General features: G+C 31.8%; 1 protein-coding gene across 1 annotated transcript; it reads right to left on the reverse strand.

Annotated features, from left to right (window-relative positions):
• Nucleotides 1–858: 858 nt before the first annotated feature.
• Nucleotides 859–18,309, reverse strand: LOC108914764 (DNA-directed RNA polymerase III subunit RPC9). Its single transcript, XM_018720643.2, has 4 exons — nucleotides 18,256–18,309; nucleotides 2,866–2,977; nucleotides 2,654–2,806; nucleotides 859–1,137 (listed from the first exon to the last, which is right to left on the reverse strand). The coding sequence occupies exons 1-4, from the start codon at nucleotides 18,261–18,263 to the stop codon at nucleotides 1,012–1,014; spliced, it is 399 nt and encodes a 132-aa protein (XP_018576159.1). The 5' UTR covers nucleotides 18,264–18,309; the 3' UTR covers nucleotides 859–1,011.
• Between the last annotated feature and the right edge of the window lie 784 nt (nucleotides 18,310–19,093).

Raw genomic sequence — 19,093 nt, forward strand, 5'->3', positions numbered from 1 at the left:
GAAATATTTAAGAAAAAGGGGTTCAGCTTCCCCATATCTGCGCACCTGGATTACACTTTTAATCATGGAAGGCTTTAGGTTGTGAGGGGCATGTAGTGTAGTATTTGTACAAAATTTGAGTTTATTCCTTTCTACCGTTTTCAAAATATTTGAAAAATTTTTTTTCGACTTCAACTTCCTGGAAGCACCTTAGGCAAAAATTTTATATGACGTACCCCTACTAATTTTAAGTATTCTACCTACTGGCGAACTTTGTAACCTTATTTTTGTTATACCCTGTATATGGTGTGAAAATTCCATACATGGCAGAAAGAATATTAGAAAATAAATACCTTAAAATGATTGGATAATACAGGCACACACCAAAAAATCCGGATAAAAAGAAAAGATGTACTTAATACATAATACATACTTGCAAAAGACAGGGACGTACCCCAAGCCACTCCTACTCCACTCCACAAAGCCCCTTGATTCACTCTTACCACTGTATTGCGCATGCTTAGATGCATTCTCACTAATACCGACGCATTAAGACTGGTGACGAGGTCGCAAGCAGTCTTGGTTGCAGCAAAGCATTTGTACGGTTATCATTTAAGATGCTGGCAGTGAAGAGGGGCATAACGTTTAGAAATATTGGATGTGACCAGTTACAGAAGCAACTAAGGGATGTCTCAGCGGATCGCCATTGTCTGAGGAGCAGTTACGACCACAACGGTATTAATATCAACAAGAACCAAAATGAACACACATATCGCAAAGAATATTACAGAATAATACCCTAAAATTATAATACAGACACACAGGCCAAAAAATCAGTACAATATTACATTTGGAACATTGTAATTAAATTATGTAAAAATCAAAGAAAAAACAAGTAATGTAGCTGGGTTTGGGAATATAGATAAAATATCAGACAAAATGTTATTATATTATACATATAAGCTATTTCTCAAAATTTTAGATATTTCTAAAAAAATTAGACATGGGGACTTCCAGTTGATTATTAATTAATTAATCTGAATCTTCCACATCATTTTCTTCTGTTTTCTTTTTGGTATGAGGGAAACATTTAGTGACAACTTCCAAAATTTGATCAACTTGTTCTTCTGTCAGTCTTTCTTCGCTCTCCTCAATGACCTAAAACACAATAAAAAGTGATTTCATAAACTTAAATAGTGAGTTTTTAATGGAATACAGAAAAATTTTAGAACAATTTACAAACTCTCTTGCCATAAATTAAGGGCAACCTCCTCAGATTAAAATAAACAGATTTAAATTTTCAGTGTTGCGAGAAAAACTATTCCGTGGGCTACATGCCCCGACCGGCATTGGATTATACTCGCAACACCTAGATACAATAGCTAGGATTGTTTGTCAGTTTAACCCACCAGATATAGACTGGTTTCAGACTTGTTGATCCTCATCAGTATGTCATAGGTGAGACAACCGACGAACGATCCAGCTCAGCTCAGGAATAGGAGATGTGTATACACCGAGCATAAGTAGCTCCACCTATCGTGCTACTTCCCAACTACGCCATTCACTTTGGCTACTACTAGTAGGAAGTGACCTGTTAAAATTTGCCAGGTACTGCACGACCGTCGTCAACTGGGAGAAAACAAAATGTTTAAATTTCCAGTGTTGCAAGAAACAACTACTTCGCGGGCTACATGCCCTGACCGGCATTGGATTATACTCGCAACACCTAGTACAATATCTAGGACCATTCCTCAGTTCAACTTACCAGACATAGACCAGTTCTGGACTTATTTATTAGTCCTCATTAGTATGTCGTAGTTGAGATAACACTTGAAATTTAAACATTTTGTTTTCGCCAAGTTGGCGACGGTCCTGCAAATAAGCACCTGTCAAATTTTAGCAGGTCAGTTCCTATTAGTAGTAGCTATGGTGAATGGCGTAGTTGGGAAGTAGCACGATAGATGGAGCCATTTACACTCTGTGTATAAACTGATTTAAATTAAGTGACCGTAGTACAATTTTGATTTCATAAAAAGTTACAGACTACCAAATAATTTTATCTAATTATAGCAGTCTTGTTTTTTTGCCATTTTTTTTTTCTCCAAGAAATGTATATTTGTGACGTCGCTAAAATGCACATATAAAACTGGATATCAACTTTCATAGTTACGGACAACCATGTATAGTATTTGGGGGTATTATAGTGTAACTAAACTTCAATTTTCGTTTAAAATAAACTAACTGAAGTATGTTTTATGATTTAGACCAATTTATTTCCAGTTCAGTTAGTCCTAAAAACTACCTACCTAATTTTGTTACAAATTTAGAAAAGATGAAAAATGTTTCACAACAATTATGCATTTTAGCAACATACAACAAGTACACCTTTTTTACAGTAAATAAAGTGGTGTTTCAAAATCTCTATGAATCCGATATCAGATGGAGCAGGTGTTTTTGGATGTTAAGAAAATGGTAATAGGTATATGATTCCTGGTAGTTTTGAATACATAACAGAAGCAATTGAGGCCCATACATAAAATTCAAAACTAATATTTACAGTCTTACTTTGAAATAATTTTGAATATAAACTGATTCACTTTTTGAATGACAAAAATAATTTTTTGATCAATATGACTGATTTTATGTTATCTCTGAGTATAACCTTTTTACTTACCAATTGAATTTCCAGTGCTGTTGTTGGAGGAGAATTTATAATCATTAACTTTTCAGTCTTATTTAAATTGTATGGTGTCAAACCTTTTAGACATTCTTGAATATTTTCAAAAGTTTGATCTTTGCAAGTTGTATTTTCTAGGTAACGAATAGTCTACAAAATACGAGATAAAATTGACACATACTATACTGATGTTACTAATATGTTGTTACCTCATAAACTATTGTAGCAAGTTGTCCTTTATGTTTCTTTTTACTATCCTTAATTTTCTGCAAATGTTTTAATACTTCGAAATTGCTCAAAGTAGCACAGTTAGGATTTTCTCTGTAACACAAGAAAATATATTATTTATAGTGTTTATCACAATATTTGTATTATAAAAAGTTGTAATATAATTTCAAAAAATATGACAATAATTACAAGTACCACAAAAGAAGGCGAAAAGGATTATTATTTTATTTTAAAATTCTAACGTTGAACATAATATTCGGGCATAACTTATAATTGCAACTTAAAACTCATAAATGCTTTAAAGTTTTGAAGATGAAAGTCTGATTTTAAAGTAAGAATAACCTAACACACAATTTGTAAGATTGTTTCTTGAATTATTTTAATCCAAAACAACCATACCAACTAGCAATTTGCTGCTCAGTATCTAAGCTTAGATACTGAGGACCTTTTTTTTAGTAAAGATTATCCTATAAAAATGTAATTTATGTTTTTGCTATAAGTAGCCATTTATGAGAAAAATGCAAAAATCGATAAAAATGAACCTTAAAATTTCTGCTGAAACTGTTCAAGTCATATAGGTCCTACTATGGGCACTTTTGAAGTACAAAGATTTACGTGTTAAGCTATGGTTTGTTAGAGCTATAGGCGACGCAAAGCAGACAGTCAGTTGTGCGCGTCGGACTTACGTTGGAATCTAAAACACAGGTACATGAGTAACTGGTTTGTTAGACTCTGCTTAGGTGGACTCACAGTAGGCAGAAAATTATGTGCGTCGTCGGTTCAGTCGAAATCAAATTCGATTTGATTTCAACGCAGTCGTTCAGTTGAGCTCACATCGTTTATTTTTAACGAATTTTAAAATGGCAACTAAGTTTTCACCAGAGGAAGACGAGAAATTGATCGATCTCGTACGAGAACATCTCCCATTGTATACCTTCCAAATGTCTGTTAGAAAACATTCGATCTTCACTTTTATTTTGATGACGACAACAAATTAAATTCAAAAGATCTTCATGTTCTTTATCCTCAATAAGTATTGTCAGCAAAAAATATTCAGCCATTGTCATGATAAAAATAAATTTTGCCAAAATAATAAATATGTTCATCTGCATTTGCCAGCATACAGTTAGAAGCACTAAATCTAACAAAAGACCCCCCTTCAAAACCGATAAAGTTGAACGCTACAGATTCTGCTAACCGCGTAAGTCGTCTGCGACGCACAGTTCTAACAAGCCAAAGCTTAAAATGAATGGGACAATTTCAAAATCAAATAGCGAGTACACAAAATTAAGAGCTGAAATTTGGTAAGAATTTTTTTCCAATGTTTAGAATATTTCGTCAATTTAGCGAAAAAAAAATTTTTTTCAATCGAAGCATCCTAATACACAGGGTGTCCCGGACTTGATACAAAAAGAATCGAATACAAATAGATGAGGTCAAAACAATATCAGTTCTTCATATACATTTTTTTCATAAGGGCCTTCGTTAATAAGTTACGGTCCCTCAAAGGTGAAAATTAAAATTTTTATTTACAGTCTCTGAACTATTAACTTCAGCATGATGCAAATTTGGTGATCAATGACACATGCATATAGCTTGTTTTTGATGTTGCAAGTGAAACTTTATTATGCCCAGAACGCCAGTAACGTACTATTAAGCTATTGACTATGTCAAAAAAAAGAGAGATAAATAAATAATAGTATTCAATCACCTAGAAACTTATTTTAACTTTCACATTCACAAAAATAAATTTATTAGACAAAATAATACCGAAAGTAATTAAAATTTTATAAAAAGAAAAAAGTATCGTTGGTTAAATTGACATATCTCGGTTGATTTTAATTGTACAAACTTCTACCAGGCACAATTTTAAAGGTCTTGAAACCAGCTTTCATTTGAATATGGCATTACATATACCTAAATTAACTCAGAAAAAAGTTATAAGACAAAAATCGTCAAAAAAGGGCAAAAATTGGCCAAAAATCCAAAAAGTAGCCAACTTTGATCCAATGTATTTCGGTTTCTATTAGTCGTAGGTACTTCTATAAAGGCTTATTTTAAAGGAAAACACATTAACTTTTTTTCTGTGAAGCAATGCCTATTACCTAACTCCTCTCAGAAAAAAAGTTGTGGGCCAAAAACCAAAAAGAAAAAAAAACGCATTTTTCCGGGTTTTTTTTACTCGTTTTTTGGGCATATTTTTGTTAAGAATAATTTTTTTTTGTCTTAAAAAGGTCTCATTTCGATTGGAAATTCAATTTGCTACAACTTTTCTGTTAACAATTATTTAGAAAAAATTAATAGTTTTCGAGTAAAACTCAAAAAACTGAAAATACCACCTTTTTACTTCATTCTCAAAAACGCACCCCTTTAAAAGATAGCACTCCGCGGTTTCATCATTTTTTAGGGTCAATTGGACATATCAAACAATAAAATTTCTGTTAAGTTGTAGTTCCTATCTAAAGTACATAGTCAATAGCCTATATGCCCAATGGTTAACAACTCAGAATTTTTGCAAAGATGGTGATCACAATCTGCTTCTATTAAAAATAAGTTCTCTGAAGAATTTGCTAACGATAATACCCTCTTGGTTCAACTCAGTAAAATTAACAGTTTAGGAAATATTTGTGATTTTCCCACAGTGTAGATCGAGCGCCACCTTCATAGTTTTTTGTTTTTAATTTTTAATTACATATTTTTAAAATAAGAGCCTAGAAAATCTTACTGTCTGCTAATGTAATTTTCATTAACAAAATTTGACGAGCACACTTTACATATAACTCAAAATAGCAAAACAAAACAAGAATAAGTTCTTAATTCCTAATTCCCATAATTTACATTTATGGGATAAAGAGAATCCGCGCCGTACTGTACCAACAAAAGACCAGCACCGATTCATAATTAATGAATAGTGAGTAATAACTTAATAGGTTCATGTTTTTGAGGAACATCTCAATGGACATTGATATTTGGAGTTTTTGCAAAATAATCCATTAGACACCCGAAGATACGTTTGGTTCATGCATGATCGTCCTCCCCATTTCAATATTTATGTATGAAATTATTTATCCATTGTGTTTAATAATAAATGGATTGGGAGAGGAGGCCCAATTTATAGGCTACTACCACATTCTCCAGCCTTTAACCCGATCGACTTTTTCCTATGGGGATACCTGAAAAGTTTAGTGTACGCAACCTCAATACAGAAAAGGGATGAATTGCACAAAGAATTAATTTCCATTGTGATAATATTAGACATACCCCAGAAATGCTTTTTCGTGTACAAACAAATAATATTCATAGCCTTAGGAAGTGTGCCGAGGTGGAAGGTGTCCCTATTAAAAATGTATTTTGATAGTTTTCTTTTTTTTAATAATTTTTTTAACTTATTTAACTTATTCTTGTTTTGTTTTTCTATTTTGTGTAATGTTTAAAGAGTGTTTGTTAAATTTTGTTAGAGAAAATTACAATAGCAGACAGTAAGATTTTCAATGCTCTTTTTTTAAAAATATGTAGGTACCGTTCTAACATAGTAATTATGTCCAATTAAATATTAACAAAAAATGGTGAAGGCGCCGCTCGATGTGACAAAATTACAAATATTTCCTAAACTGTCACTTTTACCGAGTTGAACCAAGAGGGTATTATCGCTGGAAAATTCTTCAGGGAACTTATTTTTGATACAGGCAGATTGCAATCGCCATCTATGCAAAAATTCTGGGTTGTTAAATATTGGGCATAGTCCGTCTCTGGTGTTCTGGGCATAAAAAAGTTTCACTTACATCAAAAACGAGCTGTATGCATGTGTTATTCATCACCAAATTTACATAATGCTGAAGTTAATAGTTTAGAGACTGTAAATAAAAATAACTGTTTAATTTTTATCTTTGAGGGACTGTAACTTGTTAACGAAAATGAATATGAAAAAAAACTATATGAAAAACTGATATTATTTTGACCTCATCTATTTGTACTCGACTTTTTTGTCTCAACTACTGGGACACCCTGTATATGGGGTGTCTCAAAATTAATGCAACAAAATTTGGTCACAGATTCTTAAAACAAATTTAGGGGATCCGTATTTTTTATTTTTTCCAAGTGGCCCTCTCTTTCAGAGTTACAGCCCCCTGAAATCCGCCCCCTTTTTTTTATCTCAGAACCCTGTCATACGAGAATCACTAAATTTGGTACACAGTGGTTTTATGACATGTGAAAGCAGATAGTGTTACTCTTTCCATTTGAAAAAAAAAAAGTTTTTCAACTCGTAAGATTATTAAATGTAGGTCTCAGTATTTCCGAGTCTGAATAACGTACACGTTTTGCTCACAGATGACAAGATAGAGTAATTTATGCCAAAACGAACTGTGAAAACTGCAAGTTTCTAACGCTTACGGTTTAGACACTACAAGCTGAAATGATTTTTTTCTAAAACAACTGATTATCTCAAAAACGGTAAGTTTTAAACACCATGTACATTTAATAAACTCTATCTAATATTAACCAAGGAATTTAAAAATGCAATAATATACAGGGTTTTCCATTTAAAATAACAAAGTTATGTAGCGCCCATGCGAAATGGAACATCCTGTAAAGTTAAAAATATTTTTTTTACATGGCCCATATTATTCCAGGCAACTTTTATTAAAACCATTTTTTTTTATAAATTTTACAGTTGCAGAGTTGCAGAAGAATCCTTCTTAAGTGGAACACCCTGTATATAGGCATATTTTTTGTGGGATTAAACTGGGATTAAACCTATTTATTAAATGAAAACTTTTTTTCTATAAATATTTTATTCTTCAGTCACACTAAAAATTAAGATAGTTATACCTATCAATTTATAAAATAGTATACTCGTATGTTGTACAGGGCGATTCACTATACTTTGACCCCCCCCCTCCTTTAACTTTTTTGTTTTAAGAGTTATAAAAAATAAAAGTTGCACGAGTTTTTATGAATTTTTCGAAAATGATAGTAGAAAAACAAATGAAGTCCAAGCAAAATGGCCGCGGATGTTAACTTTGTTAAGTTAAATGGAACACTCTGTATGTTTTTACATATTTGGATAGAACATTCCCTATTGTTGGGTCCATCTCTAACAATAAGCGAGATACTATTAAAAAACGAAAAGATGGGTTTTTATTAAGAAAACAAGACATCTCTTGTAATTTTTAAACCTCTTTCAGCCATTTTTGCCTTTTCCACTTACGTAAGGATTTACAGATTTAGTTATAATGTATTTTGACAGATCGGACATCGGTCCAAAATGCGTATAGGTACTTTAACTAAATCTCACTAATTAGGCCTTGAGAGGCATATAACAGAAGAAATTGAAAATCATCTGTCACAAATGAAAAATAAGTCTTCAAGTGGGCCAGACAACTTGCCAATAAAAGTCTTAAAGTATATTTCTCAATATATAGTACACCCTTTGTGTTTTGTGTTTAATTTCTCAATTCGGTCTGGGATTTTTCCTGATGCTCTTAAAATCTCAAATATAATACCACTTCACAAAAACGGAGAAGCCGATCTTATTGAAAACTTTAGACCTATAACTCTATTATCCTGTTTCTCAAAACTTTTTGAGAAAATAGTACAGTTGGATTTATAATTTTATCAATAAAAAAGGTCTTTTAAGTAGCAATCAACACGGTTTTCGTCCTAAATATTCAACAAACACGGCCGCGTTCTCATTAATAAACCACATTTATGATTCACTTGATAAAAACCTATGTGATAACTCTTTTGTTCGACCTGACGAAAGCTTTTGATTGTGTCAGTAAGGATTTTTTAATAAAAAAATTAATTTGGGTATAAGGCAACCGATAAACGATTGGATCTATTCACAGATCACCTAGACTGGCTTATAGAGCGACTTTGGTGAAAACACTTAGGAGCCTGATTTGGAGCCCAGCGCTCAGTTGTGTCCTAACATTTGACGTGTTCGCATCGCTGTGATTTCGATAATTAGACGTTTTATCATGGTCAAGTGTATTGTAAAACATTGTATAAATAGAAGTGATCGAGTTGGTGAAGAGGGGCGAAAAGATTCCTTCTTTAGGTAAGTAAAAAAGGAATATATAAAAGGTAAATATGTACGCCATTTTTCGGTTGACGTCACAAGTTTCCAGGGTTAGCTTTATAATTTTGTTCGCCCACATAGTGTAGTGATTAACGTGATATTGTTATTATAAAATAATGAGTGAATTACTGTAAAATATTTTTAGTAATTATTTGCTTTATGTGAGTCTCAAATTTTTATGAAATTTTACTATTTCCCGTCATTTCGAGATAGCTGAAAATTAATTAGGCAAATATTGTTTTCAATTAAAAAAATCGCAAACAAAACTAATTTCAGATTCATATTCAGCACCCTGCAAAAGGAGAGTTGGCAAAATGTGATTAGAAAAATCAGAGAGTTTTGTGACAAAAAAATTAAGTAGGCTTTGATTTTTTCAAACCTAATATTTAAATTTTTACAGATTTCCAAGGAATGTTGTCATAAAACAAAGATGGGTGAAGGCTATTAAAAAACAGGACTGGACACTAGCAAGTACATTATAGTATATATTGGCGGTTTCGAAAAAATAACAAATTCTCTAATAAAGCTAATAAAATGTGAAGACTGTGTAAATAGTTTAATGTCGAATACACAGTATTCGTAGAGTCAATTAATTTTTATTAAAGATCGTGGTTGTTTGACGTATCCATCTCGAGATGTCGTAGTAATATGTCAAGAAACTGAAAAATTAATAAAATGTTTTAATAATGATGATAGCAGAAAAACTTTCTGAATGTGAACATATTTGAAAATTTGCATGAACATCAATTTGATCATTTGCCTAACAATTGTAATCATTTAATAGAACTTGTAAGGGCTGAATGTGAAAAGTATATCGATGTACGAATAAATCATGAAGTCAAATTATTTAATTCGGTAAAATCTACGAAAAGGCAAATATTAAATAAATTAATATTATTTAGAGGACAATAAATATATTTAAATTATTTTGTAGTTTTATCTCCATTACTTTTTATTTTGTTTGTTAATGACATGGATCAGTCTTTCACAGAGAATGTCAATGTTGTATTATATGCGGATAATACAACAATCTGCATTACTGCTTCATCACCTGATGAACTGCAAGAGAAAGTAAGTTTGACCCTTCAACAATTTTATGAATGGTGCTCAAATAATAGGCTTATAGTTAACTCCACCAAAACTAAATATATATTTTATCACAAAAGGCGCGAAAATCCGAACGTAAAAATGAATAACTTTGTTATTGATAATGTTGACACCACTAAATTCTTAGGATTATATATAGATGAACATCTGAACTGAAGCAACCATATTAACCATGTATTAAACAAAATGAAATCAGCCTTTTTTGCCATAAGAAATCTGAAGTGTTGTGGGAATAGACAATATTTACTAAATATATATTTTGCACTGGCTTACTCTCATATGAAATATCTAATAATTTATTGGGGATCTAGTTGTGACTTTCAAAGAGTATTTATTTACCAAAAAAAAATCATTCGGTTAATATTTTCTTTGAAACCCTTGGAGTCATGTTGGCCCACACTTATAAGAGATAAAATTTTATCACTTCCATGTGTCCTCATATATGAGGCAAGTGTATTTATCATAATGAACAGTAACCTGTTTCCAAGGCATGTCAATGTTCATAAACATAATACAAGAGGGAAACAACATACTGATAAATAAATTTAATTTAACTATGTATAAGAAAGGGCCTTTCTATCTCTGTGGAACGATATTTAATAATTTACCGACACCGATACGAGAAAAAAGAAACATTAATAAATTTCGTAAGGAGCTTCGCTCATTCCTCTTACAAAACTGTTTTTACAGTTTGCAGGAATTTTACAATTATGACAATCGTTAAAACAAACTTTGTTAAATTGTATTTAAATTTTTATTCTTCTGTATTCCTATCGACGCTTCATATCCTGTAAAGGCTGACATGAATAAATGCTTATTATTATTATTATTATTATTTACTCATGGACAACGTTATATGGAAGGCCGTGACAGTGACAGGTAAAGTCGTGACAACGTTGTTATTGTTTGACAGTTTATATTATTATTTAATTAAAATGGGTTACACAGAAGTAGAAAATTGAAATATTATAGGAATTAAAATAGAGCAAAGTTCTCCATACTCTATTTTAATTCTAAATAATTTTCTACTTCTGTGTAATCTATTTTAATTAAATAATTATATGAACTGTCAATCAATAACAATATTGTCAAGACCTTACTACTTGTCACTGTCACGACCTACCATATAATGTCCATGAGTAATTAGACCTCTCACGGCCTAATTAGTCTGATTTCGTTACATTACCTATACGCATTTTGGACAGTATCAATGTCCGATACATCAAAATATATTTTAACTAAATCTGTAAATCCTTAAGTAATTGGAAAAAAGGCAGAAATTCCTGAAAAAGGTCTAACAATTACAAGAAGTCTTATTTTCTTAATAAAAAACCTTCTTTTCGTTTTTTAATATTATCTCGCTTATTGTTAGAGATGAACCCAACAAACCCTATGACTATGCTCGACAGGGAACGTTCTATCCAAATATGTAAAAATATACAGGGTGTTCCATTTAACTTAACAAAGTTAACATCCGCGGCCATTTTATTTGGACTTCATTTGTTTTCCTACTACCATTTTCGAAAAATTCATAAAAAATGGTGCAACTTTTATATTTCACATTTTTTTTATCTCTTAAAACAAAAAAGTTAAAGGGGGGTCAAAATATAGTGAATCACCCTGTACTTAAGTGTAAAACATTAAAAACAAACATTTTTGTAGACATTGACATATTAAAATGGCATTTAGTATAGCATTGATATACATAAATAAAAATAAAATTATTATATTTTTACATAGAATATTTGTACATATTTATATTGATATTATTTTTATGAATTAAATTTTTAATTATGAAAAATATATATGCAAATATAAAATGCAAATGTAAATGAATACGTACTTTCTTTCTATTGCAAACTTTAAAAAATTAACTATTGCTAAATAGGTACATACTTCCAATTCAGTGGAAATTCTAGTAAGTATAGAAATCTGAAGAACTTGATGGGATAATTTGAGGAAATCTCTAGAAATCTCGTGATTTGAAAGAAATCACAGTCATTTACAAATTCTTGCAGTCTATGAGAAATCGTGAGAAAATTCAAGCAATCACCAAGAGATTAACTTGATATCTTTGTAATCTTTAAGAAATTGTCAAGATTGTCACAATACATGTGCATTTTTTGGGTGTGAAACTCCCTTCGTTTTCATCTGATGAAGGCATATACAGGGTGTCCGGTAAGTACCTCCTAATCTCTCGGGAGTGTATAGGGGAGGTCAAAATAAAACTAGTCCTTCCTATAATTTTTTTTCCTAATGTGCCCCCTAACGGAGTTATGGGGGGTCAAAGGGGTACCTAGAAATTAACGTTTAGGGTTATAACTTTGAAACCACCCTGTATATTTTAATAAAATTTTCGTACGTTGTATTACACATGGAGCTCTACGATTTGATGCTAAAATCAACTTTTTGCTATTATCAGGTGTCCAGAAACGGACTGGCCCTATCACAATTTTTCTCAAAATTTTGACAGAAGTAATTTTATCAAACTGAAAATATTATTATTAGATACTCTGAAGGTTTTTCTTTAAAAATGGTACTCTTTATTTATTTCGAAAAAATGAACGGTTTGCGAGATAAATCGGTTTTGAAAAAAATTGGTAACAAATACAACAACAATTAAAATTTATTTTTTTACAATAAAATCATTCCCGCTAGTGCCAGCCTACAGATTCACCATAAACATTTACTGGTGGTGAATTAAGGGAATGAATAATGCCGTTTCTTGTAAAATCAACATCTATGACCAAAATACATCTACAAATTATTATTGCTCTTGTCTCCATGGAGTTCTTTTCTATTGTTTTCGTTGTTAGACCCTGTTGATTTTAAAGTACTTGTCAAAGGCGCGTGACAGAATAAAAATTCAATTTTATTGTGGTATTCGTTTTAAGCCGTTAGAAATAACATTTAAAAATGGAAGAATATTCCTGTGCAGAATATGCTGATATGCACCTAATTTATGGGGAAGCATTATGCAACTCCGTGGAGGCAAGAAGACTTTATGAGGAAAGGTTTCCGGGTCGACATTTGCCGAGTCCAAAAACTTTTGAAAGAGTTGATCGTAGTTTAAGAGAAACAGGTAAAAAAAAATAGTGAAAAACGTTAGTGAAACTAATTTCTTCCGAATCCTTTATTTAGGAAGCTTTTTGCCACGCCGTGGTGGAGCAGGAGCCCCGAGGAGAGTACGAGACCCTCATGTAGAGGAACAAATATTGGAAGACGTTGCTAATAATCCTTCAAATAGCATAAGGAAGCTTGCGGCGCAAAACAATGTTACAAAATGGGCTGTACATGAAACTCTGAAAGAACAATTGCTTTACCCGTACCACATCCAAAAAGTACATGCTATGTCTCCAGATGATTATCCAAAAAGACTTCAATACGCCAATTGGTTTTTACAGCATCATATTCGGAATCATAATTTTGGTACATCTATTTTGTTCACCGATGAAGCAGGTTTTACAAGAGACGGCATAATTAATTCGCATAATCTACATGTCTGGGATGAAGAAAACCCTCACGCTTTAGTTCAAACTCGCTACCAACAAAGGTTTATGGTGAATGTGTGGGCTGGCATTATCGGGAATCATTTGATTGGTCCATTTATTCTGGAGCAAAGACTTAATGGTGCTCTTTATTTGCAATTTTTAGAGGAAAATCTAAATATTTTGTTAGAAGAAGTGCCCCTTCAAATAAGAACTGAAATGTGGTACATGCATGACGGTGCACCACCCCACTTTGATCGTTTAGTACGTCAACATCTGACGAATGTTTTTGGTGATCGATGGATAGGTCGAGGCGGACCTGTATTATGGCCACCTAGGTCGCCCGACCTAAACCCATTAGACTTTTTTCTGTGGGGTCATTTAAAAAATAACGTTTATTCAACACCCGTAAATAGTAGAGAGGAACTTCTGCTGAGGCTAACACAGAACTGTGACCATCTCCGCAATAATCACGGAATATTATTTCAAGTGCACCGGGAAAACATTCGTAGGATTAGAAAGTGCATTGAAGTACGGGGTGCTCATTTTGAACATCTACCGAAGTAACATTTAGGTACCTTTGTTCATTGTTGAATGTTCTTTGTTGCATGTCTTGTAAGTAAGTTATTTTTCAAATGTTATTTTTAATTGGTCACTACTTGCTCATAAAGTATAGCCAACCCGTTCAAAGATTTCTGGACTTGATAAAGTTAAAGAAATTAAATGCATGAAATAATATGTAAAAAAAATAAATTTTAATTGTTGTTGTATTTGTTACCAATTTTTTTCAAAACCGATTTATCTCGCAAACCGTTCATTTTTTCGAAATAAATAAAGAGTACCATTTTTAAAGAAAAACCTTCAGAGTATCTAATAATAATATTTTCAGTTTGATAAAATTACTTCTGTCAAAATTTTGAGAAAAATTGTGATAGGGCCAGTCCGTTTCTGGACACCTGATAATAGCAAAAAGTTGATTTTAGCATCAAATCGTAGAGCTCCATGTGTAATACAACGTACGAAAATTTTATTAAAATATACAGGGTGGTTTCAAAGTTATAACCCTAAACGTTAATTTCTAGGTACCCCTTTGACCCCCCATAACTCCGTTAGGGGGCACATTAGGAAAAAAAATTATAGGAAGGACTAGTTTTATTTTGACCTCCCCTATACACTCCCGAGAGATTAGGAGGTACTTACCGGACACCCTGTATATGCTTTTTGGACCCAATATCTAGGTATGCTAAAAAGCAACTTCGAAGACACCTATTAATTAATAACTAACGATATTATAGGAAACAACTACTCTACTAATTATGTATAAAATAAAAATAATCAATCCAAGTACGTATTATTAAAAATTAATTAAAATAACACGACATATTGAAATGAATAATGTAAATGTTCATAGAATTCAATTTGCTTTTTTTTGGTTTTAATAACACCTCTGACAAATTTATTTAATGTAACTATACCTACTTTTTTACAATAAAGTGATGTCACATAAAATACTGTCACTATTTAAAAGTCTCTACCAACAAAAAATATAGCAAAGATAAAAGACTGCTTCATGTATTCCTTGCCTTTATCCACCTAACCTTTATACATACTTCAGCTATCCCAAAAACTTCCAATAATTAAAATTTTCTAAAAATGTACAAAGCTATTTTAAAAGTTTTTTTTTTAGAAAATGATATTTTACCAACACGATGGTACTCCTGCACTTACGTACTTATGTAGTCAATAATTTTCAATAAAAAAATTGTATGAACAGAGGATCGCTAGGTATTCACAAACCTTTTTTACAGCTCCTTGTTCTTCTGATTTAAATGTTTTAGATTGTGGAAGACTAAACAAGTTGAAAAATATTTTTCAAAATTTCATCAGATTCAATTAGATAGATATACAGGGTGTTGCATCACGAGAGGGACACGGCTTAATGTGAGATAGAGGACATCTAGGGTAACTAGGATCGCCTATAGAAATAGCTTCTTGGCCATTCTTTATTGAGATACAGGGTGATTTATGATTTTTGGCCAAAAATGCTTTATGTCATAACTTTGGTAGGGAATGGCATAATGGGTTCATATTTGGTAGGGTTAATGCACTCATGATACTTCATGTATGCATGTATGACAGCAAAAAAAATCCAGGTCGGGACTGCAAAAATTGTTAATTTTTTGTACAAGTCTAGAAAACAACACTGTGTGTATTTTTTTGAAATTTCGATAAGATATTCGGAAAGAGCATAAAAAAGTGATCTTAAAGACGTGTTTCTGTTTTTTGTTACACTTTGTTGGTTATTTAAATAAGGTATTGAATATATAAGAGACTACGGCTCCTAAAACTAAATTGTGTAAAGGACACATGATAAAAATGGTTTTGCAACTAAAATTAGCAAAGGCTTAATTGAGGGTAGATGTTAAAAATAAGCATGAATATTTTAAACCTCATTTTCTTTAAATAATATCGATTCCAGGTCCGGACTGCAAAATTTTTAATTTTTTTTTTAACTAGAAAACATCGCCCCGTATGTATTTTTTTGGTATTCCCATACGATTATCGAAAAGAACATAAAAAAGTAATCTCAGCGACATGTCTCTTTTTCTTGTTACACTTTGATGATTATTTAAATACGTATGATGAAAATACATGACAAAAAATAAATTATAATACGTCAATTTTGGTTGCCATCGATACATCGAGCAATTATAAACTTGGGTAAACGAATAAGAAAATGTATCAAAGTTGAGGGAGGCCACTTTGAAAATTTGCTATAAAATTAATTTGCCATTGTAAAGTAGATTTACACACCTATTATTTTCTTTGTGTATTTCTATTTTTTAGATATCCTATTTACTACCATTAAAAGAAATAAACTACTATTTTTATCATGTATCTTTTACTTACTCATGTCATGTGTTTCTTACTTACTCGTAATTTCATTTTAAAAGCGTTGTTACCGTACATTGAATACCGTATTTAAGTAATCAACAAAGTGTAATAAGACAAAAAGACATGTCGCTGAGATCACTTTTTTATGTTCTTTTCAATAATCGTATGGGAATACCAAAAAAATACATAAGGGGCAATGCTTTCTTGAGTTACAAAAAAAATTAAAAATTTAGCAGTCCGGACCTGGAATACATATTATTTAAAGAAAATGAGGTTTAAAAGATGAATGCTTATTTATAACATTTTCGCTAATTTTAGTTGCAAAACCATTTTTATCATATGTCCTTTACGTAATTTAGTTTTAGAAGCCGTAGTCTCGTATATTCAATAGCTTATTTAAATAACCACGAAAGTGTAACAAAAAAAAGAAACACGTCTTTAAGATTACTTTTTTATGCTCTTTCCGAATATCATATCGGAATTTCAAAAAAAGACATAAAGTGTTGTTTTCTAGACTTGCACAAAAAATTAACAATTTTTGCAGTCCGGACCTGGATTTTTTTTGCCGTTATACATGCATACATGAAGTATCGTGAGTGCATTAACCCTACCAAATATGAACCCATTATTCCATTCCCTACCAAAGTTATGACATAAAGCAGTTTTGACCCAAAATCATGAATCACCCTGTATCTCAATAAAGAATGGCCAATGAGCTATTTCTATAGGCGATCCTAGTTACCCTAGATATCCTCTATCTCCCTCTCGTGATGCAACACCCTGTATATCATAAGTGACTTTTTTTTTGTGTTAACACTGTTAAATACAAGTAGGCTAGAATCAAGTTGGCTTGTTCTTTTATGGGTAGAGATCTGAATGTTCATTTGGCAACTATTGATGGTATCCCATTGTCAATAATGCCTGACCTGCTACATTTGTCAGAAAAATATGTTAGCGATTTTATTGAAAAGAATTATACAGTAGGATTATTCTAAAATAGCCTTGTAAAAAAATTGAATAAAAAATATCTAGGTACCGGTAATTTTTCTACATGCCTATAAACTTAATAAAAAAGCAAATATAGAATTGTAGAATTGTGTAGGATGCTTCTAGGATGCCACAAAATTAAAAACTGAACATTGGATTATTCTATGTATTCCAACTCAAAATAGTGGTGTATAAAATTTGCATGGGCGTAGCTACAACTTTTGCTTGGGGTGGCCCTAGGGCAGCAAGCTCTATGGAGACCTCTAAAAAAAAGAAAAGGAGAAAAGGCATGCAGTCACCGTCTTACCAGTACCTACCTATGACAAAGATGATAATACCAAATCTTTTTTTAAGGACTGGCCCATGCACATCCCTGCCCCCTCTAGCCCATGAAAATTTGAAGAAAATATATCCATTAGCTAATTTTCTATGCGCTTATAAATTAAATAAAATGCAAAATAGAACTGTGAATCAACAACAGAACACTTGCCAATAGGAAACTTTTTACATAAAATCACATTTTTCTATTTAGGTACATTTTTGTTTGTAGCATACATGATTATTCCTCCTGCTTTCTTTAATATCAGCTGTAGTGTTTTACATTTCTTTAAAATGCATGAAAAATTAATACTCGAATTTAAATGCAATGAAAACCATTTACATACTAAACATTCAACTTCAATATAACCTCACACAATATCACTGTCTTTTGGCAAATAACGGTTTACTGCTTGAAATAGAATATACATTATATTGCAGAAATTAAAATATGTCTTTGTTAAAGAATAGTTAACACAGACGTTAATACTTACATTTCCATATCGCTATTTGTTAATTTGTTTTATCACAGCTATCAGTGCATCGTCAGAGACAAGAGACACTTAATCTATGCAAGAGACAATCCATAGCACAGTATACACTAATCAGTCAGTACTATCAGTAGGGAAAGTTACATTTCCCGCGTCTTCCATATTTCCACCATTTTGTTAGCGACTAACAGTTATTACGATTTCCGTTCTCATATTTTCATTCATAGATCTAGTACGTTTTCATTATTGTATTTGTAACTAACCTCACTTATACCTTCTTATATCTCAGTTTTATGTACTAAAAACCTTATTTTATGATGTCAAGTTGTCAAGTAGTTGTTTAGTATAGTTATCCTGTTTGTTCCATGGTTAACCTACAAAAGGACCATGGGTCGGTGGTCAGGGTCACGCAGAGCGTGGTAAGATGTCATGAAGGACAGTGATAGGTTGTCGAACGATATAGAATTGCTTGAATGTATAGTGTGTTAGAATAAAGAGTTATCACCCGAACTCGTGGTTTCCTTTATACAAATAAGTACCGAGACATAACACTGTTCTTCTGTATTTTATGAGTGATTATTTATTTATAAGTAATATTATACCCAGTAAATAGTTAATAATGAAATACAAATTATAGTAGACTTACATTTTAAAATATGTTTAGAAAATAAATAGGCTTTCGTAAGTTTTTGAACAAAATTTATAAAATTCAGACCGATANAGGGTCACGCAGAGCGTGGTAAGATGTCATGAAGGACAGTGATAGGTTGTCGAACGATATAGAATTGCTTGAATGTATAGTGTGTTAGAATAAAGAGTTATCACCCGAACTCGTGGTTTC

The sequence above is a fragment of the Anoplophora glabripennis genome, unplaced genomic scaffold, assembly GCF_000390285.2.
Source record: "Anoplophora glabripennis isolate ALB-LARVAE unplaced genomic scaffold, Agla_2.0 scaffold1341, whole genome shotgun sequence".
Classification (NCBI taxonomy): Eukaryota; Metazoa; Arthropoda; class Insecta; order Coleoptera; family Cerambycidae; genus Anoplophora; species Anoplophora glabripennis.

Excerpts from the sequence above, each read along its gene's own strand:
- LOC108914764 (XM_018720643.2), bottom strand. Across the intron at positions 2,807-2,865 it reads TTGCTACAATAGTTTATGAG|ACTATTCGTTACCTAGAAAA; the intron begins GTAACAACATAT and ends CGTATTTTGTAG. Across the intron at positions 1,138-2,653 it reads CAGCACTGGAAATTCAATTG|GTCATTGAGGAGAGCGAAGA; the intron begins GTAAGTAAAAAG and ends ATTGTGTTTTAG.